This window comes from Martes martes, assembly GCF_963455335.1.
Source record: "Martes martes genome assembly, chromosome: 8".
In the NCBI taxonomy this organism is placed as follows: domain Eukaryota; kingdom Metazoa; phylum Chordata; class Mammalia; order Carnivora; family Mustelidae; genus Martes; species Martes martes.
The window spans coordinates 20260743-20284669 of NC_137895.1; the positions used below are offsets into that span (position 1 = coordinate 20260743).

A 23927-nucleotide genomic window follows, 5' to 3' on the forward strand; every position below is an offset into this window, starting at 1 on the left:
TTCTCTAATCCCTGTCTTCTAGGAAAATGCCTCACTCTAGTGGTTAGCTGTGACAGGTGTCCTGAGCCAGAGTTTTTTTGCTTTAACCTCTCCAGAAGGTATCTGTAGTTTTCCACCAAGGAAGAAGGAGAGGTACTTACCTGACTGCCAGTCCCAAAGCACTCCTTATATGAGTCTTCTGGTTTTCATTTTACCTCATACTTCATCTTTAGAAGTATATGGCCCCTCTGATTTCTGACTTTTCCCAGGGGTATTATTGTACAAATTGTTTTGTCAGCTTCCTCTCCTTAAGGTATTTCACAAGGGGGGAAAACTGAAACCTGTGTCACTTTCCACTTGTCTCTCTGCATTCATTCTTCCCAAACTGTGGCAAACTTTTTATTGACAATCATCTCATATTTCTTTCTCTCTGTCCTTATGGGCTGACACCTTTTTTACTCCTTTGATGCCATGTTAGTGGTGATTTAGGAGGTACTGTGGTATGCACAAGGAATATATTTTGGTTTTCCTTCTTTGTGTATAACTTTCTGTATCCAAAAGAAGATGTGAGATGACGTGCAATAAAAGATACATATGCAGGGAATGTTGAGACTTGGTGAAGACAACAAAAATTAAGTAGCAAAAGGAGGGAAATATCTGTGCCAGAAAACCAAGCTAAGGGTCTGGGCTATGATAGTAGAGAAGTTGGCCTTATTGAGCTGCTATGGCAGTTTTGCTAGAAGGAGAAATATGATGCGTTTCACAGCCCTTATTATTTAGCAGGAAGCACACCAGGACATTAGATAAAACTTCTCCTACTAAATCTATTAGGTTGATTGTTCCCATTACTTAATAAAAGTACCTAGTACTACAACTCAGCATTGATGACGCTGAGTTGGTTAGAGTGGGACCCAGATAAGAAAGAAACAAAAGAAGATATGTGTGTGGGGGTATAGATGCTAGGTACTGATTCATAGACATCTTTCCCAACTCGAGCCATGTGATGACATTTGCCATTGTACTAACCTGAAATTTCCAACTTAACTCAATGTTCCTAGGCGGAAGGATGTTAAGAAAGTACTCTGTAGAGGAAGGCTCGGGTGCTCTTATCTTCCTTTGCCAATTCAGAAGGATATTCTCTAGTAACTGTGGTTGTGATTCCAAGGTAAAGAATAGGCAGACAGCAGAGAATTATGTTGGTAGTACACTTTCCTTGACTTTTCCTCTCAAAAACATAGGTAAGCATGTGAGTAATCTAGATTCAGGATTCAATAGGATCACTATCAGATTTCCAAATTTCACTTTTAGAAGTTTAGGGGGAAATTCTGGATGCCAATAAGCATTGTAAAGTAGGATCAATACAGTAGGTTTAGCATATTTTTTAGGCAACAAACTAGGTTCTGGGGGTTTACACACATAGGCAAGCACAGTCCCTTTTCCCAAGGAGCTTATCTTTTACCCACAGGAGATAATAAAATGACACGGACATTTAATAGAGGAGACACTTTGCAGACATTACCACCCTCCTATGTGGAGAACTATTCCCCTTTCCCTACTGTCAGGGTGAATCTGTGCAGCCCGCAATGAGAACCCTGCCCTTCTGGCCAGGGATGATTGGATTAGATGACCAAAGCTACCCCAGAAGGATTTCTTCTCCCAGGGATTTAGAATTCGAAGTCAAAGACGCTAATTGGTCTCTGCATTCCACTGAATTAAGGGCATTTTTGACCATGCACCTGTGGCAATGGCAGAGAACACGTCTGGAGAAACGGGGGAAAAAAATGAAGCAATATGTAGAATGGCTTTCTAGTTCCTGCTTTTGGACTCATGGAATCCATAAAATACTCCTACATTAAGAGCCTTGATCAAAACAACTGCACTACTATACCACCAGGAAGGCCAACAAATGTGTATAAACATACTAAGAGGACTAAGGTAGGTGAAAGAGTATAGCTGGTTGTAAAGCAGGTGGGATTAGGAGATGATGTTTCCTGGTGAGTTTGAGTGCCAGGCAGTAAGAACAGAAGAAAATGCTGTCTTGGTCCAAGAGAGTCATAAGTGCAAAGACAGCAAATTTTACACAGTCGGGACATAATTCCACACCACATATTTGTTTAAATGATTGCATTGCTTGGATTTAGCTTCTATTTCCTTCTTTAGTTCCCTTTGAAAATGTTATACAAATAATGCCAGCTCACAAAACATAAAACCTGAAATAGCTTTCTTCCTTCACATAGTGGGTTGGGCTAAACGCATTCTGTGGATTGTTTACCAAGAATCACCTGGTAAATTATGCAGATATATGACAATGAACAAGGTGGCCTGAAATAGACCTATGCCAGGGTACTTTTGACTGGAGGGTCTATTTTACAGGAAAAACCTGGAGTCACATTGCTTTACAAGTCTGACTCATGTATTGTTTGTAATATTTCAAGGCAAGCCTCTTAAAATATGTCCTGAGGACTGATACTGGACATGATCTTGTTTTCCATATGCTTTCAAGTGTCTTCACTTAAATGTACATATTTATATCTACTTTTAACATCTATCTACATGAACTCTACAAAATATAGTATTATGATTTGAAGAACAAATTCTGAGATCAAAACCTTAACCGCCACCATTTCCTTGGGCAAGTGTTTTCATCTTCCTATGCCAGTTCCCTCATTTGAAAAATGGAGATTATTCCTACCTCAAGGGTAATTGAAATTACACTAGTTAATGTATAAGGTGCCAAGCATGTTCTGTGTCACATAGAACTTCTTAAATAGTAGGTATTATTTTTAAGGTATTATTATTAAAGAGTAAGTCTCCTTAAATAGTAGGTATTATTAATACTATAGAAACTGTCATGTTTAGGAGAGACTACCGGGGATCAGAAATGTTTATTGAATGAAAAGGCAGGGACCAATAGCACAGATTTCTTCCTGTCCTTTGTAAATGCTTACCTGTCTAGGAACTGGAAGCTCAACTCACTGGGCACTGTCACCAGAATCGCCCATTAATTTACCAAGTAAGGCAATCTAATAACTCTAGGTGTATCTTCTCCTGAGGACCCGGACTGTTGAACTGGAAAGCTAAAAGTGCAGGCGTGACAAATACCTTTCGATCCACACCCCCCATAGGTCGCCAGCTTATTTAAAAGGTGCGTTCCCTCAGGTGCCAGTTGCTAACCTTTAGGCGGTCTCTAGAGACCCCCTGTCAGTTCTCCGCGGAACGCAGCTGAAGACTCCAGTTCTCCCAGGTGTCCGCAGCGCTCTGCGATCGGGCCACCCCGAGCCCTGCACCAGGTGAGGGTTTAGCGTGGCGGAGGTGCCCCTCCCCACCCGAAGTCCCAGTTAGAGGAGCTGGGCTGGCTCCCCTGGGCGCAGAGGACACTGACGGCGCCTTCCCACCTTCTCCGGGCGCTCGCGGCCAGCTGGGGGACGGATACCTGGAAGACGCCTCCAATCCCCGCGGGCGCCACGCCCGCCGCGCCGGCGGCGGCGCGGGGAATAAGTAGAGAGCGCCGGGCCGCAGAGGTAAAGCGCGGGCACCGGCAGCGCGTCGCAGGGCCACAGTTTGTACGCAGGGCCTGGGCAGCCGCACGACCGAGCGACCATGGACCCGCCGCGGGGCATCGGCACCTTCGTGGTGTGGGACTACGTGGTGTTCGCCGGGATGCTGCTCATCTCGGCTGCCATTGGCATCTACTACGCCTTCGCCGGGGGTGGCCAGCAGACCTCCAAGGACTTCTTGATGGGCGGCCGCAGAATGACTGCCGTGCCGGTGGCGCTGTCCCTCACCGCCAGCTTCATGTCGGCAGTCACCGTCCTGGGCACCCCCACGGAGGTGTACCGTTTTGGGGCCATATTCAGCATCTTTGCCATCACTTACTTCTTTGTGGTGGCCATCAGCGCGGAGGTCTTCCTGCCGGTGTTCTACAAACTGGGAATTACCAGCACCTACGAGGTAAAAGGGGGGAAGGGGACGCTGGGGAGAAAAAGGGGCAGGGCTTTTCAGGGTCTTGGAGGGATTTTCCTGATGGCTGACTCCGCACCATGTCGAAATCCCTCCCTGTCCAGGTCCATGACCTCCCCTGAGGTCCCCTCTTGGGGAGAGTTGTTCAGTGAAGGCGACAGAATCTTTGGGGTTACTTGCATGAGCTCAGTGAAAAAGAGAAATTTCCAAAGTAAACGGGATGATTTGGACTAGTGCTCACAAAGACCCTTTCTGCTTTTAGTATCTTTGATTCCGAGTCAAGGGGAAAGATTTTAATACTTTTTATCCTGGGGAGGGCAAGTGTTCAAGTCTCAGCCCCTCCTCCTTGAAAGGAATAGCCTTGTCCCAGGTTCCCAGACACCATTAGCTTTTCCAGGAAAGTTGGAGAAGAATTTTCCCTCTCCCCTCCTTGCCTCCGCACACACATGTTCCCTGGAGAGACAGATTCCCCAGTGGTTAAGGTGCTGTAACTGTAGTCTCAGTACCTGCATTTGAGACCAGATTCTACATTTACTAGCTGGGTAAACTTGGGTGATTTATTTAACCTTTGTGCCCCCCCTTTTTTTTTCATCTTAAAAATGAAAACGATACCAACTACCTTATCCAGTTGTTGGGAGGATTAAATGAGATGATTCAAGTATAGCATTCAGAATAGTGTCTGGAGCAGGGTGAGTGCTGGATGAACGCTGACCATAAGTATTTGTGGTGGTAGTGGCAGAGGTGGTTGTTTTGGGGTCACTAGGAAGCCTTGGCTGCAAGGTTATCAAACAGGCCTACCTCCTCTGTATCTGGAAAGATGATTAAGGAAAACGATCTTTCCTGGCGCCCAGCTCCGCTGGTTATAGGTGTTCTTCAGTTGTCTGCAGGAAAGGGCTTTGCAAAGATGGGGAATGTTTGATTTTAGTTTAAAGAGCTGTTGAATGGGAGTGCGGGATTTGGGGGGCATAAAAGCTCTGGGGTGTGGAGGGGCCTGTTCAGTGCCCTCACCGGTCTCCTTTTCCCAGGTACTATCCCATGAGCAACATGGATAAACAGGGCAGAGTTTCCTCTCTCACAGGTCATGATCCAAAGGGTGATTACACTCATTCCTCAGTGCTTGAGTTTAGGTACTGAGTGCTCTAATCCAGAGCTACTGGAAAGGTGGTTTCCTAGTGAGGCTGGTTCAACTGGTGCCGGCTACAGAGCCTTAATGGCACAAGTGCTGGTGACAAACGCCTGGGCTATAGTGACGCCATCCAGGGCGAGGCACCCCTGGGGCAGCATGCCTTCCACTCACTGGCCATTGTGTTTGGGAGAGTTCAGTCATCGTCCCAGAAGTGAGCAGGATAGAATTTCTCTGTTTTGCTCAAAGGTAACAAAGCTGGTTGTCCCAGACCAAACTGTTTTCTTTTTTTTTTTTTTTGACCCTTATTGTGTTTTGAAAGAAAATTAATTTAGCATTTCTGATGTTGAGAAGTCAAATAAAATTCCAGATTCTAGTTTCTTTTGAAAATTTAGAAGCCTGGGACTGCCTGGGTGGCTCAGTTGGCTAAGCAGTTAAGTGTCTGCCTTTGGCTTAGGTCATGAACCCAGGGTCCTGGGATTGAGCCCCACATCAGGTTCCCTGCTCAGCGGGGAGCCTGCTTCTCCCTCTCCCTCTGCTGTTCCCTCTGCTTATGTGCTCTCACTCTCTCTCTGTCAAAAAAATAAATAAAAGGGCACAGATTGCATGGAGCATTGGGTGTGGTGAAAAAACAATGAATACTGTTACGCTGAAAATAAATAAAAAATTTAATTAAAAAAAATAAATAAAATCTTTAAAAAAATTTAGAAGAGTGGTGACACTGGGCTCACATTCCCTGTGATGCAGGAACTCCAGTTTTAAGGCCAATGCTTTCACCTCCTGTCGATTTCTGTATTGAGGCCTCATCATGGTAGGTGCATGGTTATTTTCTTATGATAGAGAAATCTTTATCTGCATTTTTGTCTTCCTCAAAAATATGAAAGAGAAAATGGACAGGGGTGAAGGGAGTACTTGGTTTTGAGAGAGAGATGAGATGACATATTTCTTAGTGGATATGAGGAATATTTTAACATTTTAATATATGAACACCTGGCTGATCCACTGGGGTATGTTACCTGATGAGACCTTAGGCACTTTGCATCCATGGGCTCTGATCTGTAGTTAACCAACTCTAGAACTCAGAAGGGGTTTCAAGAACCTGGCAAGAGGACTTCAGTCCCCAGAGAGGAATGCTCCTCTAGTAAGCACTGACCCATGCCTCCTCAGGGGCAGCAACATTAACTCAACCAGAAACAGATTTCCCACACATTTCCCATGGTGGAGGCTGTTAGCAGGGTTCCAGCCAAAAATGGCAAAAAGTTAACATTTACCAAATGTTTAATACATGTGTGGCACTGGGCTGCATGTTTTATACACATACATTATCTGAATCAATACTCTAAACAATCCTTATGAGGGGGGTACTATGAGAGCCCCATGTTGACAGACAAAATTAAGCTACATAAGAGAGTATGAGGCAAAGTAGACACATGCCTGGGACTATGCAGTGGTGCCTACTGTCTGCTTCTGAAAGCTCTGGTAAGTCTGTTATACACCCAGGCAGGGCTTAAAAGAATGCAGAGAGAACAAGAGAAGTAGAATCAAACACCAAGGGTTTGGGCATGCTGGGGGTGTTCATGACTTGCGGGTGCCCAGCAGTAGGAGTCAGGGAGGTTAGATAACATGCTTTGTCCCTGACAGTTGGCCATAGCAAATACTTTTCTTGTGAGTATTTTTTGCATGTTTTGTGCTGAGAGATGGAACCTACACAGAAGAAGAAGTCCAGCATCGAGGGATACCTTGGCATTCTAGCTCAAATGGGAAATCTCTTCCTGCTTACATTTCTTTACTAGAATTGGCTGTTCAGAAGCATTTTTGTTATCTATTTATCCCTGCCTTCAAAGTATAGGCCTGATAGGTGTTTAGCCAATTCCAGACCCACAGACAAGAAGTAAAATGCAGGACTCCAGTTTCATTCCCCACTTTTTCAGGATCTTTCTGGATCCATGTAATCTGTATATTGGATCTGAGTTATCCAGATTATATGTGTATGTGTATGTATCTGTGTGTGTACATATGTGTGTGTGTGTGTGTAAAATATGTATTTTTGATTATATTTGTCTTTATTATTCATATATATTTATTTGTGAATATGTATGTATGTTTATAATTGTGAATTATATTAATCTGTGGATTTAGATCCAACTTCTTAATGTCTTAGTTTTGAATAACAGTTTATACTATTTCCCCATCCATTTATATCATTCAATAGTCTCCAAACTCCTGCAAAGTAAGAGGGAAAAGAATTAATACTGTGATCCTCAATTTCAAGAAGAGCAGCCTAAGATCTCCAGTGACTGCCCCAAGCTTGTGCAGTCACAAGTAGGACTGGGTTGAGGGCTGGAACTCCTCCCCAAAACTATAATGTGCTGCATATTTTTTTACCTGTCAGTTGTTTTGAAAGGTCCTACTATGTGTCAGTGCCACCTACTCAAAGCTATGGTCGGTTTCCTTACTTACTTATTTGGAATAATATAGTTGTTCCCTGTCCAGATTTAGGCATTAAATAGTCCTAGACTTGCATTGTGGCTTTGAGAGCTATAAGGGTACAACTCTGGTGTTATCTCTTAGCCCCGGTGCCCTCCCCTCTAATAGGTAGTTCTGGCCTCAAGGAGTTGTTGGGAGGACAGTGTACATAGCAAGTACTCTATAACTGTTACCTGTGACTATGGAACAAAAATATCTGGTGTCATTTCTCCAGACTATTACTTAATGTCAGTTTTTCCTTCCTCCTTTTTTTCTGGTATGAAGACTGTTTTCAGCTTTAAAATTCCCTCTATGTGAGTAATAGTATTCAAGTTAAAGAATGTTTGAGACCCCCAGCTTCTTTCCAGCTTTAAAATTCTATGACTCTAACTCTATATTATGACATATAATATAGGAGATGAGCTGACTATATTTCAAGATATAGCAGATACCAAGGAGAGTATGAAAAATTGGCAGGGTTGTTGGCTCTGAACAGAAACTGACTTAGGCCAATTTAAGTAAAAAATAATTTATTTGGGAAGATATAGGGGTAGCCCATAGAACAGAGTGAAAAGCTGGATGAATAGGTTGTGAAAAGGACAGAAGCCAGTGAAGCCGCTTCAGGCCACTGTTAGATCAGTCTGCTTCTGCTTCAATCATTTTCTGTCTTTATATTATACCTCCAAGAGCCAAATACCCATTGGAGAGAGGAGCTGATTGGCTGAGCTTGGATCATGTGACCATCCCTCAGTCAAAAGAGGCAGGACACCTTGATGGACAAGTCCATCACAATTGCCTGCAGTAGGAATGGGCTGATTCCCAAGTGAATCAGGGAAATGTCTGAAGTAGATACCAAGAGAAAGGGGAGAAGAGCACTTCACTCATTTTGAAGTTGCAGAATATAATCCACTTAGGTGAGATTCTGGGAAAGCCAAAACTAGGGATGGAGAACAGATCAGTGATTCCAAGGTTTAGGGTTTAGGGAACAGTTTGACCGTAAAGGAACAACATAACAAAGTTCTCTGAGGGTGATGGAACTATCCTGTATGTGTGAAAGTCCAATGAACTGTACTTTAAAGCAAGAGCCAATTTTGGTATATGTAAATAAAAATAGTAGTAATATAGGAATACAGAATACAAATCACTTACGAAGTTGCTTTAAATTTTTTTAAATTTAAATTCAATTTAGTTAACATATAGTGAGTGTATTATTAATTACAGAGGTAGAATTTGGTGATTCATCAGCTGCATATAACACCTAGTGCCCATTACTTCATGTCCCCTCCTTAATGCCCATCATCCAGTTACCCTATCTCCCCATCAACCTCCCTTCTAGCAACCCTCAGTTTGTTTCCTATAGTTAAAAGTCTCTTAACGGTTTGCTTCCCTTTATGTTTTTATCTTATTTTATTTTTTCTTCCCTTCCTCTATGTTCATCTGTTTTGTTTCTTAAATTCCACATATGGGTGAAATCATGTGGTATTTGTCTTTCTCTGACTGACTTCTTTCACTTTACCCTCTAGTTCCATCCAGATTGTTGCAAATGGCAAGATGTCATTCTTTTTGATGACTGAAGTTGTTTTGAATTTCTAACCCCTTTACTTCTTAAGCAGATCATTTTTTTAAAGGTATATAAGGTTTTCACATATTAACCATTTCTTCCTTTTTTGGAAACAGTATTTAGAGCTCCGATTTAACAAATATGTCCGTCTCTGTGGAACAGTCCTCTTCATTGTTCAAACAGTAAGTCACTCTCCCTTAGTTTGCTTTACCTTCTGTTGTCTAAAATGTTTTCAATCAAGGCACCTGGGCTAAACTTATTTGGTAAACACATGAAAGATAAAAAAGAGGTGTTGAAAATAGGCGTAAACTAGAAAGGGAAAACACTTGTCATTACTTTCCATTCTTCATCCAAGTTGCTGGAGGCTTGTCATGATTATTGTCTCTTCATTTATATCCATCTTCCTCTTGGCAGCTGAGAGCTTTAGGGATGGGTTTGATCATGGAAGTCCAGGAAGGACTTTTCATTCTCATCCCTATTTGTAATTCACTCCTCCAAGCATTTGCAACAGCGTCACAGAGTGCCTTTGTAAATTGTTTAACTTGACTCCATTTTATGTTTCTGTAAATTGCATAACTTAGATTGGTTATTGGTCAAAGAAAGGAGCCCTTTGGGGTCTGGCAGAGATCCTGACAAAGAACTGAAGCTGGTAGCTTGCATTTACCAACTGTTCAGACCCTCTTTGTATAATTTTTAGAAATGCCTACAGAAATGAAAAGTGGGGAACAGGTGTTAGGAATATGGTCCATGGCCTTGTTTTCAAATCTTCAACTTGGTCAGGATGATGACTGTGGAAGTCTGGTTCCTTCTTGCAAAAAAGAGGAAAGCTTTAGCATCTCCCACTTGAAGGACTTATTTCCGTTGATCTACCCATGTAATATAATCAATCATTCAAATACTGTAATATGGCTTTTTTCATAATATGTTTTTATAGAGTAAACATGGACTCATAGAGAATCATAGAACCATAATATATTTTTATAGAAAAAAATCACATAGAATATATATGATATATTTGAAAGATCAAATGCAGTGGAAATGATGTTCTGAGAAGAAAGACATATTTATCATACACTGGATTAATAAATATTTGTTAGGCGTATGAGTGAAAAATAATATATAGAAAAGATGGGAATATGATTTTTGTTGGCTTTCAGGATTTTTTAGTGTAAATATATACTTTTGTTTAATTAGTAAGCATGAAAACTTTTTAAAACCAGTTCACAAAATTTTCACTGTTTTCCTAGTTAATTATGCAGTAATTAGTAATAGTTTGAAATCATGTGAATGGGGAACCATCTCCTTTTAAACTTGTGTTTTTTCTTCCTAATTGTTTAGATTGAGGAGAGTTGATTTCAAGCTTGAGAAGATGGATCAGTGACTATCTGCACTAAACACCATGTGAAAAGTGCATAATTTTAACAAAATGGGTCATATAAGATTTTTGTAAACTATGACCACACCACAAACAGGAGAATCAACTCCACTTAAATAACATTTTCAAGTTACAAACATATTTTATTAAGTATATTGAAAATACTGTTTTAATTCATTGTTGAGGTTATAGAAAAAATTGACTATTTTATAATTCATACAGTTTATTTGTTTCTTTTTTCTTGTAGATTTTGTATACTGGAATTGTTATTTATGCCCCTGCCCTGGCTTTGAATCAAGGTACATTTTAGAGTTACGAGTTATGTCCCTCACATTTTGGGGGTCATTTTTAATAGAACTTATTCTCTCTTTGAGGAGTTGTGGAGTTGGAGGGATGTTCCCAGTAACCTGCATCAGCTTGAGGGGAGCGAGATGGGCTTAGTGTTTAGCAGCTTCTTTGCATTTCTGGATCGATAGCTCCAAAAGATCTATGATTAATAGAAGGGCAGACTTCCCTGAGGAGTGAGTCTCTGAAGTGCCAACCCACCATGTTCCACTCCTTCAGAATGAACGCCCCCTATGTTCTAAATCATGAATGGCTGCGCTTTCTTACTTGGTGGAAGCCCAGAGTCAAGAGGCTTCTGTGTTACTCAGCTCAGCTCCATCGTAAAATGTGGCAGGGAGAGAGCTTTCCTTATTTCCATTTCTACTGTTGTCCAAAATGCAAGAGAAGGAGATCTGTGTGATTTGAAGTATCAGCCCACTCCTAGTGACAAAATGAAAGTGGTTATGGTGTCCTTTTAAACAAATATACGAAGATGGTGCTGATTGACATACTCCTATACTCTTTGGTTTTGGGCGGATAAAAGCCATGGAACTGGAATAGTTTCCTGAGGCAAAGATGCCTGTTAGTCATATCCTTAAAAGGCTTTGGGAAAACCCCATATCCTTTGGATTCTTATCAATCAGATGTTAGTTTATCTTTTAGGCTTCCTTATGAAATGTAAAGGTATACTCTGATGGGGAAAATGTGATGCAATTCCTGGAGTTAATATAAAATGGAAAGCCCTGCTAAACCCACACTCTAATTTCCTGCTTTCATGGCAGATAGATAATAATTATTACCTAAGTTTATAAAGTACAACAGTATCATTATAAAATATTCCATTATGTAACATGCTCTTGAATTCTGAATGCCAGGCATGTTCCAAGTCAATATTACCAACACCATGATCGAGTCATTTCATGGGTAAAGAGCTAACTTATAAGCTTCATAAGTTACCTATTGGCAGTAAGTATAATTAAAGATGTGGCCTTAGGGTTTTAAAGTGCAGTTCTGGCAGTAAGAGAGTACTGTCTTCCATCTATGAAGAAATCAAGGACTCTGATCTTATCAGTTTATTGGACTATTCCCTAGGAATTAGGACCCACGAAGCTGCTGAATTTTGACCACTTGAATATCAATTGCATATATTACTGTGACCAAAGATAAATACAGTACTTGGTATGCAACATATGTGCTATAGAAACTTGTTTAACTGAAATGAATCTTAACACTCTCTAGGTCCAATAGTTTTCATTTTACCTTTTAAAAAATACATATAGAAAACTTTAAATAAATATATGCTAGAAAAAGGAAAATAGTATATTGAACTCTAATGTACACTTTACAGTAAAAATTATCAACTCTTGGTTCAGTTCACTCGGTTTCCCTCACTAGAGTATTTTGCTGTAAATCTGAAGTATTTCATCATTTCATCTGAATTCAGTATCTTTTAAAAATAATGATGTGCTAATTTTTTCACGGGGGTCTAATTGACTTATAACATTGTATTATATTATAATGATTTAAGATATGTATATGTTGAAAAATGACTACCACAATGTCTAGTTAACATCTGTCTCCATACAAAGTTACAAAAGCTCTTTTTCTTGTGATGAGAGCTTTTAATATGTACTCTCTTGGCAACTTTCAAGTATGTAATACAGGATTATTAATTATAGTCATGTACCTTACATCTCTGTGACTTAGGTATTTTATAACTGGAAGTTCATACCAGGATGTGTTTTGTACACACAATTATACCGTATTCCTATCTAAAATATTAACATTATTTTTGGGATGCCTGTGTGGTTCAGTTGATTAAGTGTCTGCCTTCGGCTCAGGTCATGATCCTAATAGTCCTGGGATTGAATCCTGTATTGGGCTCCCAGCTTAGCAGGGAGCCTGATTCTCCCTCTGCCTGCTGTTCCCACTGCTTGTATTCTCTCTCTCTGACAAATAAATAATCTTGAAAAAATAAATAAATAAAATATTAACATTATTAAAACATATCAATATGAAGTCAATGTTCAGCTTTCCTTGATTTTTTTTTTCAGTGTTTGTTAGAATCAGGACTCAAATAAGTTTACGCAGTTGCAATTAGTTGATTCGATAAATTTCTCTTTCTCGCTTTTAAAACCTCTTTCTTTTTAAATAGGCTCCACACCTAGCATGGAGCCCAGTGCAAGCCTTAAAATCACAAGCCTGAGATCGAGACCTGAGCTGAGGTCAAGAGTCAGATGCTTAACTAACTGAGCCATCCAGACGCCCCTCTTGCTTCTTATTTTCTTATTATTTATTTATTTATTTATTTGACAGACAGAGATCACAAGTAGGCAGAAACGCAGGCGGAGAGAGAGGTGGGGGGAAGCAGGCTCCCCGCTGAGCAAAGAGCCCAATGTGGGGCTCGATTCCAGGACCCTGGGATCATGACCTGAGCCGAAGGCAGAGGCTTTAACCCACTGAGCCACCTAGGTGTCCCCCCTCTTGCTTCTTAAAATTAAAAACCATTTTTTGTTGAAATACAACTTGTACAAAATAAAATGTACAGAAATTAAGTGTACAGTTGAACTAGTTTTAACAATTGTACATAGTTATGTGACCACCACCCAACTCGATACAGACTATTTTCACCAGTTAATCCTAGGAGATTTTCTTTGCTTCTTTCTAATAAATTCCCCTGCCAACCCAAGCTGCCACTTTCTGATTTTTTGTCACCATGAATTAGTTTTCCCTTTTCTTAGATTTTATATAAATGGAATCATGTAGTGCCTCTTTTGTAACTGGTTTATTTTGCTCAACAAAATATTTCTGAGATTCATTCATGTTGCTACATGTTTCAGGAGTTCATTCCTGTTTATTGCTAATATTTTATCATCTGTATCTCTACGGTCTATTTATCCATCAACAACGTTGGGCACTTTTAGGCCATTATGAATTAAGACTACTAAGTTCATTCTTGTAAAGGTTTTGTTTTGTCTCGTTTTGCTTTTTTTAAGTTCATTTGCATTTGTTAAAAACTTTTAAAGCAGAATGTGACTTGAACACTGCATTTCCACTCACAGAACTTGCTGAGTTACTTTTTTGAGCAGCTTTACAACACACCTAAATGAGCTTGTAATTTTGCTAAACAATGCTCTTCTTTGGAAAACATGCCATTTAGATAGTTATTCCCATCAAGTTGGCTCAGTTTAACATACGAGTTTCTAGGTGCCCAGTACATGTGGTTGATAACTATAGGGGATAGAAGATTTAAAAAATAGATCCTAGAAGGTGAAAGTTGTTTTAACCAATATTTCTCTTTTAAACATCAAGATATAGCTCAGAACACTTTAGTGACAAAAAATTTGGTCCTTACTAAGGAATCTGCTTGATTGCTAAACACTTTAGACCACACAGTCAACATTAGTTTACATACATCTTACAACAAATGTTACCTTGTTCCATTAAAATAAGCCAGTTTACTGAGTTTTTATAATAAATGGATGTTGCCTTTTGTCAGATGTTTTTTCTGCATCTTTTGATATGATCATGTGATATTTCTTTTTTAGTGTGTTAATATGATAGATTCCATTAATTGATTTTTAAATTTTGAACCAGCCTTGCATACCTGGGATAAATCTCTCTCAGTCATGGTATATAATTCTTTTTATACTCTTTTGGATTCAACTTGCTAATTTTCAACTTGCTGAAGATTTTTGCTTCTGTGTTCATGAGAAATATTGGCTTGTAGTTGTCTTGTAATGTCTTTATCTAGTTTTGGTATTAGAGCAATCCTGGCTTCTTAGAATGAGTTAGGAAGTATTCCCTCTGCTTCTATTCTCTGAAAGATATAGCAGAGAATTGGTATAGTTTCTTCCTTAAATTGGTAGAAATTACCAGTCAACCCATCTGGGCCTAGAGCTTTCTGTTTTGGAAGGTTTTTAATTATTGATTCAATTTCTTTAACAGCTATAGGCCTACTTAGATAGTGTATTTCTTCTTGCATGAGTGTTTTGGCCTATTGTGTCTTTCAAGGAATTGGTTCATTTTATATAGATTATCACATATATGGGCAAAGTTGTTATTCTTCCATTTAGAAAGAATATAATATGCCCCTCCACTTAGATAAATGGTAGCAAATTATACGACTTTTCTCTTTCTTGGTCTCATCTTAGTAACATGCACAACTTGTCTTTCAAGGACTGGTAGAGTAGTGTGTTTATTTGAACTATGAAGACACATACTCTCTGACCCCATTCAGTCTGGGTAACTATCTCACAGAATCAAGTTGTTTCTTAGCTTTATTACAATATAAATGCTTTCTCATGTATTTAATTTAGGCAATGGTGGATCCATGTATGCTCTCTGAGGGCAGAAACTAGTTCCATTTAACTTACCAAGTAAAATTTTAAACTTCATTTGTTTAGGGGCATTTTGTGAGATTTGTATCTAGTTTTAGGCAAGAGTAGAGAAGTAGGTAGAAAGATAGGTGCCCCATAAATAATATCACTTTCTATTGATGATTTTTTGAGAAGTATTTTTATTATACATGTTTCACAGTTATACATGCATTTTCTTTTCTTTTTACAGTCACAGGATTTGATCTGTGGGGTGCGGTAGTGGCAACAGGGGTGGTCTGTACATTCTACTGCACACTGGTATGTCAAGAACATTATTTCTTCTTTCACTCTACCAACTGTTTTGCAAAGTTGAAAATTCCAGTAGTTGTGTTCTGCAAACTAGATTGTTTGTATGTCCTCTCCTACTCCTACCACTCACCGTGTAACTTTTTTATAAGAGAGAGTCCAGCTGGGGAAAAATTTGATTCTTTATAGAGCATTGATTATAACTGAAACTTTTTTCTTTTACCTGAACCATTGCAGTGGTCCTGAGTCTTGTCTCCTAATTCACCCTTACTATTGCTAAATTATTATATTTGTGTTCATACTATTCTTCAGCTTAGAAACCTAAGATATATTGCATGGAGGACTGGGTATGGTGCATAAACAATGAATCTTGGAACACTGAAAAAATAAAATTAAATTTAAAAAAAAGAAAAGAAACATAAGATAGTTTCCCATTGCCTAAAGGCAGAAAATGCAGTCAAAATATGTAAAAACCAGGTAGTATGGACACCGGTATTATAATGGATGCTAGTTTCTAGAAGTGGTGCAACTCTTGTGGCATATCTGACATAATAGGTCTTAAGACTTTAGTGGATTTTTTTAGAAGATGGGGATCTTAGGGAAGGGATAGTTCAGCCAAGGACATAGGGACTGGAGCGAGACACTGGGAAGTTTGTGTCAGTGGCTAGTACAAAACAATTTTAGTATGTCAACAACGGGTATGACATTCTGTGTGCATACTTGATTGAATATCAGCCCTACCTATAGGATAAAATCTATGACATTGCCTTTTGCAATTTCACTCTGGCCACATTCAAGTCATGGACTTTGAATTCTTTGTGCTTTTGTCCATGCTGTTTTCTCTTCTGGGATGACCTTCTTCACCTCTGCTTCTGTCTGAAAGGTTGGCTTAAATCACACCCTCTTTTGAAGGTTCTCCCAACCTTACTGTCTATTACCTTAAGTGTATTCCTTGGCCAAGATCTATGTTTTCATTATTCCTGTCCAGCATAATATATATTAGATAGATGATAATAATGTCTGATAAGAGCATTAATCCTAATATTCTTTTCCCTCAAAGGGTGGTCTTAAAGCAGTTATCTGGACAGATGTTTTTCAAGTTGGGATCATGGTGGCTGGATTTGCATCTGTGATTATACAGGCTGTAGTGATTCAAGGAGGGATCAGCACTATTCTAAATGATTGCTATAATGGTGGAAGATTAAACTTCTGGAAGTAAGTTGCTATTTATCTCCTCGTCAATAGAACACTCCTTTTGTTTTTTTCTTTCCTATAAAAATAATCTCATCATTGAAGTAGTAGATTTACATTAGAAAACAAATAGATGGCTACGAATGTGGTATGAAAAATTGAAGGTGGTAAGTTAATGTGTGAGGGGTTTCTACCAGGTCTTTAAGGGGTTAAAGCAGTCAGATGGTTGCTTATTTACATAGAATGTAACTTCATTCTGAGAAAGGATTGATAGCAAAAGAGGATTTTTCTTCCAGATATTAAAATCTGGAACTGGTCAAAGGGTGGGGTAGTGTAATTAGGGAAGAGGGAATGGAGAAATAAGAAAAGGAAACCTCTTAAGAGAAAAACACTAAAGGATCATGCTGTTATTCTGACAGTTCCTTGTTTCAAGCAGCCTAGAGAATTTTTCTATTGATATTGCCCTGGCAGTATATATTATTACCATATTTCATAGTGATATATGTACAAATATTTTATAATATTATATATTATTTCTAGAGTATTGACTAGAAAATTTATGACTAACCTCAAGTGTCAGTATATTGTATAATATAGCATATCCTAAACAGCTATTTAGGTTTCCTAGAGAAAGACCAGTGGAGAAACTAGATATTTCATCACAAATACACCACACAGCTTAGAAGAATATTTAAAACACCTTCTGGAGTGGGTCAGTAGTGTCATTCTTGTTATTGTGTTTAATGTGGGGAGGGGCTCATTTTCATATGAACTGGCTTATTTCCTCTTCAAGCAGTCCTACTTTGAGAGAGGCAAGCTGAAATCACTGGCAAGAAGAAAGAAAAAACATTTCTTACTTGGTGACTCTCTTCTAGTTTTCTGACAACGGTGCTAATGTTGAAAAGAGCCTTTTCAGAAATTGGTCAAGGACAATGTGTTAATCGCAGAGATAAGTTGAATTATGATGAATCAACTTCCACTATTTTCAATAATTGCTTTTTAACCTCAAGATTGAGATTCCAAGGAAGAACACCTCCAGTTGTCCTAGCCTGGGCATTGACAACCATTTAGACTACTTTATGGTGAAATGGTCATTTCCCCAAAGCAGATTGGGTTGCCGTTACTAGAGCACAAGAGAATGGATAGAGAAGCAGAAACAACTAGTGGACACTCAGAAGACCTTGCTTACTCCTAAATTTCCTAGTAGGCGAGGCTGAGGGGAGAGGATGTAGAATCAATCATTTTTCTGCAAGATAACTCTCACTAACTCTGCAAGATAACTCTCACCATATTGCTTCATTGAAGTGACAACTTATACACCAAAAAGAGATTATTAAAAGTAAAAGATTAGACACTTTTATGACCTTTACTGTGGAGGATGCCAACTATTAAATAATCATGAAAAGCCTTATTGTATATCTCTTGTGTGTCTGATATGTTTGAGAATATTGGTGGGCAAAGTACCTGCTCTCGTGGTGATAAAGCAAGAGAAGGATTTTGTGTTGGTATTGTCTGTATGGTTATAGTTGTCATACATATTTTGTATGGCCTAAAACCACTAAATTGGGTATTCTAAATCTTGTCTTCCTTCAAGTAGATTCCTGAAACCTTTTGGCTCTTGACTTCCATTAGCTAATATAGTAGCTGTTTTCTCTATGGGTTAAAGGGTCAACATCCTTGAAACACTGAACTTTGATATGAAGTGTTAGAGAATGGAGTAGAGGCTCTTATATTTCCATAGGAATGCTGGGATATATATGAAATCTGAACACTTAACTCATCTTAAATATAAGATTGAAATGGATTTACAGAATTTCGTAATTTTTAGAAAGTTTCTATGAAAGCTAATTTTGCAGAAATTTGTCAAACTTATATTGTGTATCATGGATGAACAGAATCATTCCTTCCAAGATAATGCATTAAGAAGAGTTAAAACACATATTCAATACAGAAGTTGAGCTTTCTTTGTGACAATATTTTGGACTTAAGTACATGTCATTTAGTGACTTTTCACTATTAGCATTTAGCTTGTGCACACAGCATTTAAGAAAGTATGATTATAACGACATGGTAATTTTAGAAGATGAAAGCCTTTAAACTGCATTAATTGAGTTCTTGAGCTTGAATATAAATTAGAAATATGACTGTACATGTGTTAGGAGAGAAATTATATATGCAAAATGTGTCAATTTTGTGTTCATTTCAGTACCGTATCTATTGCTATGATGCACTTAGGAACCTTACTCTCTTTATTGCTCTCTCTCTTTTAACTTTCATGCTCTTCTCTGATTCTAGCACAGCAGACTTATTTAAATAACAATTTCCTAGGACCACTGGAGAACAATTTTTATGAAAGCTCAGAATAATTAGAATATTTGTTTTCCTTCAGTCCCATCCAGAATTTCCAATTCTCTGAAAGTATCCATTTTTATTTCATTGAACTTAAGTTAGGAATTTTTAACCTTTTTTATTATTTAATAAATTTGTACATATTTATATCTGTGTGCATATTTATATAGATACACATTGCTTGCTTCCAAAAAATATTCTAGAATTTTCTGTTGTTTTTTGCTTATAGTTAAAATTTGTTTTCTGTTTCTTTTCATTTAGTTTTGATCCCAATCCTTTGCAAAGACATACATTCTGGACAATTATTATAGGAGGGACCTTCACATGGACCAGCATCTATGGTGTCAACCAATCCCAAGTACAGAGATATATTTCCTGTAAAAGCAGGTTCCAGGCAAAAATGTAAGCCAAACTCTGGTATGGAAATCATTAATAACCATCAGTGTCTTTATTGAAACTTGTTAATTAGTCAAGCTTTGCTCAGGTTTAAGCCTTTTGTATCATGAAATTCCAAGAAATAAATTATATAGTTATAAAAGAATCAAGTGTATTTTAAATCAGATATTTGAAATATTTATATGAATTATTAAGTAAAATAAATCCTATTAACTAAATAGGCATTTATTGTGTATCTATTTGTATAAGGAGTTATGGAGGATAAAAATTAGAATTATATGGCTCTTCTAATGAAGGAACTTAACATCTAGTTATGAAAACATATAGAAGTATGCAAAAAGCGAAATAACCCTAGAAAGGTATCACAGTTCTATGGAACAATATAATGATAGAAGAAATGGTCAAGGGCATTATATTGCTAGATATGCTGGTATATTTTATTTTCAGACATAGTCATGGGTTTATAACTCTGCTCTAATACTTGCTATTTGAATCGCCAGTTACTTAGTCTCCCTGAGTCCCAGTTTCCAAACTTATAAAATGAGCATAAGAAATATTACACATCTCAGGAGAAGTATTGTAAAATGTGCTTGGCACACACTTGGTAGCGGTCCAGTAAATGTGACCTCAAATCACAGGATGTGAAGGCAGAGATTGGGTGAGAGATTCCTGTCAACCAAGCAGATCCTGAATAATGACCATATATGGGCAGGTAGAGAATAGCAGAAGAGCATTCCATATAAACATTTATTTGGACACAGCCCAGAGGTCAGAAGGATGACATGATCAGGGAATTCTCAATCCAGTCTTGGCTTGAGCAAGGAATATAAATGGTGGCTGGTTCTTTCCCAGGAGGCCTCAGATCAGTATGGTGACCACTGCTCCCCATGCTGATAGATAAAGCTGACTGGCCCACATGCATTTAAGACCTTAAAAGTTATAAATAGATTAAGAGTAACTGGGTGGTTGGAGTAGGACAAGGAATGGCAATTAAATTTCTATTCAAAGAATATGAAAATATTGTGATGTCACATGTCATAACCCAATATATTGAGAGTAAATAGGTTTAGACATTATCTGTCTTTGTAAAATTCCATAGTAAAAGATCTACACAAATATCAGCACAGTAACTGGATATAGAATCCCTCAAAAGTGAGCTTAAGTGTTCTGGTATTTTAAGGAACTTTGAAGGAATGTAATTTATACATCCAGTGATCCACTGGACTTTAAATCTATACTAGAGCTAATGCATCTCCAAAATTAATTATGCATATGCTCTTCTGTTTCTTTGGGAACATGAAACTCAAAGGCCCAATTTTATAACTAAGAGACCAGCGTTAGAGCTTAGAGCTTTCTTTTTTTTTTTTTTTTAAGATTTTATTTATTTATTTGACAGAGATCACAAGTAGGCAGAGAGGAAGGCAAGCAGAGAGAGAGGAGGAAGCAGGCTCCCTGCTGAGCAGAGAACCCGATGTGGGGTTTATTCCAGGACCCTGGGATCATGACCTGAGCCGAAAGCAGAGGCTTTAACCCACTGAGCCACCCAGGCGCCCTGAGCTTAGAGCTTTCTTTTTTTTTTTTTTTTTTTAAAGATTTTATTTGTTTATTTGACAGAGATCACAAGTAGGCAGAGAGGCAGGCAGAGAGAGAGGAGGAAGCAGGCTCCCTGCTGAGCAGAGAGCCTGATGTGGGGCTCGATCCCAGGACCCTGGGATCATGACCTGAGCTGAAGACAGAGGCTTTAACCCACTGAGCCACCCAGGTGCCCCAGCTTAGAGCTTTCTTAATAAGAAACAATTTCCTTTGGAATGGCCCTCAGCTGACTCCCTGAGCTGAGAGGAACCATTTTATCCTACTTTTTAACGGTGCTCCATGAGAAGAATGAATCCCAGTCAAAAAATTAAGACCTTGATCAACTGCGGAGAGTATCAGATATTATTAATAAGTGGTCTATTTGAGTGGTATTAACGTCAAATAAAACTATATAGTAAAGTATTAGACTCCTTTGTGAACAAGGGTATTTGAGCAGGAAAGTATCTGGATATATTTTCTGGTGATTTGGAGATGAGCTGTAGTTACTTAGGCTATTTTTAACCAATAGCAAAACATAGAGTAAATTTAGTCAATCAAGGGAAAAGGTTAGCAATCTGTTGTTTGGTACCTGTTGAAGGTGCATTCTCCTGAAACAGACTCTGAAATGGGGGTTGGCATGCCAGAGACTGTGGGGGAATCACCACCTGTAGAAGGAAGAGAAGAGAAGGAAGCAGAATTGGCCAAAGAGAGAAGTTGGATTGTAATGCTGTTTCTCAGCCAAGCCTTAGGTGAAGCCCTAATGCTGAACTGACTCCAGATTTGTCCTAGGTTAGGGTAAGGAGACTGATCCTTTAAAATTCTGAATCTAGTAGTCACTGGACACAGGTACCCCAAGGAAGGAGGCATGACTTTGAGGATGGTACCTCTCCTCCACCTAGGGCAGCATTTTACAGTATTCACTACAGCACTACTGGGGAAAATAAATGAGGACACCTTAGTGAGAACAGTGTTTACTATTCACCTGATTATTAAGGCATAGAATTCGGTGCCATTAGCACTCATAATGTCAATAATTACTATTTAACAAATGTTATTACATGCCAAGCACTGTGCTATGTAATACATACTATTTCATCTAATGTTAAAACTCTGCAAGGTAGGCATCATTATCTGTAGGCATAAATGAAGAAGCTGAAGATCAGAGAAGCTAAATTACTTGCCCAGGGTCATATGTGGTAGATGGAACCAAGATTTATGTCCAGGTCTGACTCCAGTACTGTTCTCCTGGAGCACGCACCATGTATTATGATGCTGAACATTGTTGGAGAAGATACCTGTTCAAGGGATGCAGGTTTGCCTCTCATACTTACTAGGTGATATTACAAACCACATTCAAACAAGTTCAATGAGTTTCTATGTAGATGCTAACAGTGTTTAGCAGTTTCTAACTCCATTGCTTTAAAAAGGAAAAATGAGTAATAGTTACTGCTCTGTTGACCATTAAAAATCTTTATTTCATGACAAGAAGCCCTGAAGTAGTATAATTGGATATCATTATAAAGCTGATAATGCCCGTGGAACTCTGACCAGAAGGATACACACATCTATTCAGTAGAGAAGCCCCCATCTATTCCAAGTATTTCAAAATACATTGTTGATTGACAGCATAAGCAGAAGGTTAGGCTAGAATAAAATAGATAGCATTTTTGATAACCAAAAGATTCTGTGCATTTATTGAGTAATCATGAAGGTCTCTTCTGTGTATGTAACAAGTTTCCTATTTTTGGGATGGTAATTACAAATATCATTTGCTGGTTTGTTTTCATTTCCTTAGGTCTCTCTACATCAATCTTCTGGGACTCTGGGCAATCCTTGTCTGTTCAGTGTTATGTGGGCTTGCCCTGTACTCCAGGTACCATGACTGTGATCCTTGGACAGCCAAGAAAGTATCTGCACCAGACCAGGTTTAGTACCATGTCTTTCTTACATGTGTATTAATATTATCCAGAAAGCTTATTAGTTTGGGAGGAAAGAGTATTCATGTTTTTATAGAGAAAGAGCAAATGAGTATAATATAATCATCTTTAATTTCTAGAAAGCATTTGGCAAAAATTTATTTTAGCATATATAGCAAGAAGGAAGAATACTGTATCCAAGATTAAAATATTGAAATACCTGGAAAATTCCAAGCCAAGTGTTAAAGAGAACTAGGTCAACACTGGGAATAGAAATGTAAATACAGTTAAAGAAGAAAAACTATATACAAACCATGGTAGTATAAAACATTATGTGGATATTCTTAGATCACTTTTTTATCAACAGCTTACCTTCCAGTTTTTAAATGATAGAGAAACAGATCTAATGAGTGAACATTTATAGAGTACCAACCAAGCAGTGAGAGAATGTGCCTAGAGCTTTGCGTGCTTTATCTCTTTTAATTCTCATAACCCAGTAATTCTAAATCTAGAGATGAGGAAATGAGTGACTCGCAGAGAGATTATATTACTTGCTCAAGGTCATAGGGCTGATAAATAAGTATAGCTGCAGGAATTCATCATACTGTCATAAGTGCTTTATATAAACTTCAACTTTGAATCCTTAAAGTTACACACTGAGATAAGTGCTCTGATTATCTCCCTTTCAAAGATGAGGAAACTGAGGCACAGACAGGCTATGTAATAGCTAGTAAACCTGGAACCAGAATTCAAGTGCAGGCAGGCTGTCACCAGATTCCTAACTTTAACCTCTATGCTGTATACCACCTTTCAGAAAGTGTAGCTAGAATTCAAACCCAGGACCGCTAGACTCTGAAGCTTGGGTTCTTGCCAAAATTATTTTCTAAGACTTGCTTGTAAATCAAGTGCCCAGAAGAGTCATTAGATTGAAGATAGTCTGAATTTTGTATTGACATAAATGCATCACATACTCCTAGAAAAATAATGCAGTTTTGTGGGACTAGAAAATGAGAACCTCCTTGAGCTGTGCATCTCAACCCTAGGTTCACATGTGTCCTCCTGTTAATAAATAGATCTTTCCTATTTGCTC

The 23927-nt window shown here is 38.5% G+C and overlaps 1 protein-coding gene across 1 annotated transcript in view; it reads left to right on the forward strand.

Moving 5' to 3' along the window:
• Positions 1-3579: 3579 nt before the first annotated feature.
• Positions 3580-23927, forward strand: part of SLC5A8 (solute carrier family 5 member 8) — a gene marked incomplete at its 5' end in the record, with an annotated part of 61038 nt that continues 40690 nt past the window's right edge. The window contains 7 exons of the mRNA XM_080812171.1: positions 3580-3930; positions 9206-9271; positions 10712-10763; positions 15358-15425; positions 16474-16628; positions 19215-19355; positions 22717-22846. Of these exons, the coding sequence (XP_080668297.1) occupies positions 3580-3930; positions 9206-9271; positions 10712-10763; positions 15358-15425; positions 16474-16628; positions 19215-19355; positions 22717-22846 (963 nt within the window). The remainder of the gene's footprint in view (positions 3931-9205; positions 9272-10711; positions 10764-15357; positions 15426-16473; positions 16629-19214; positions 19356-22716; positions 22847-23927) is intronic.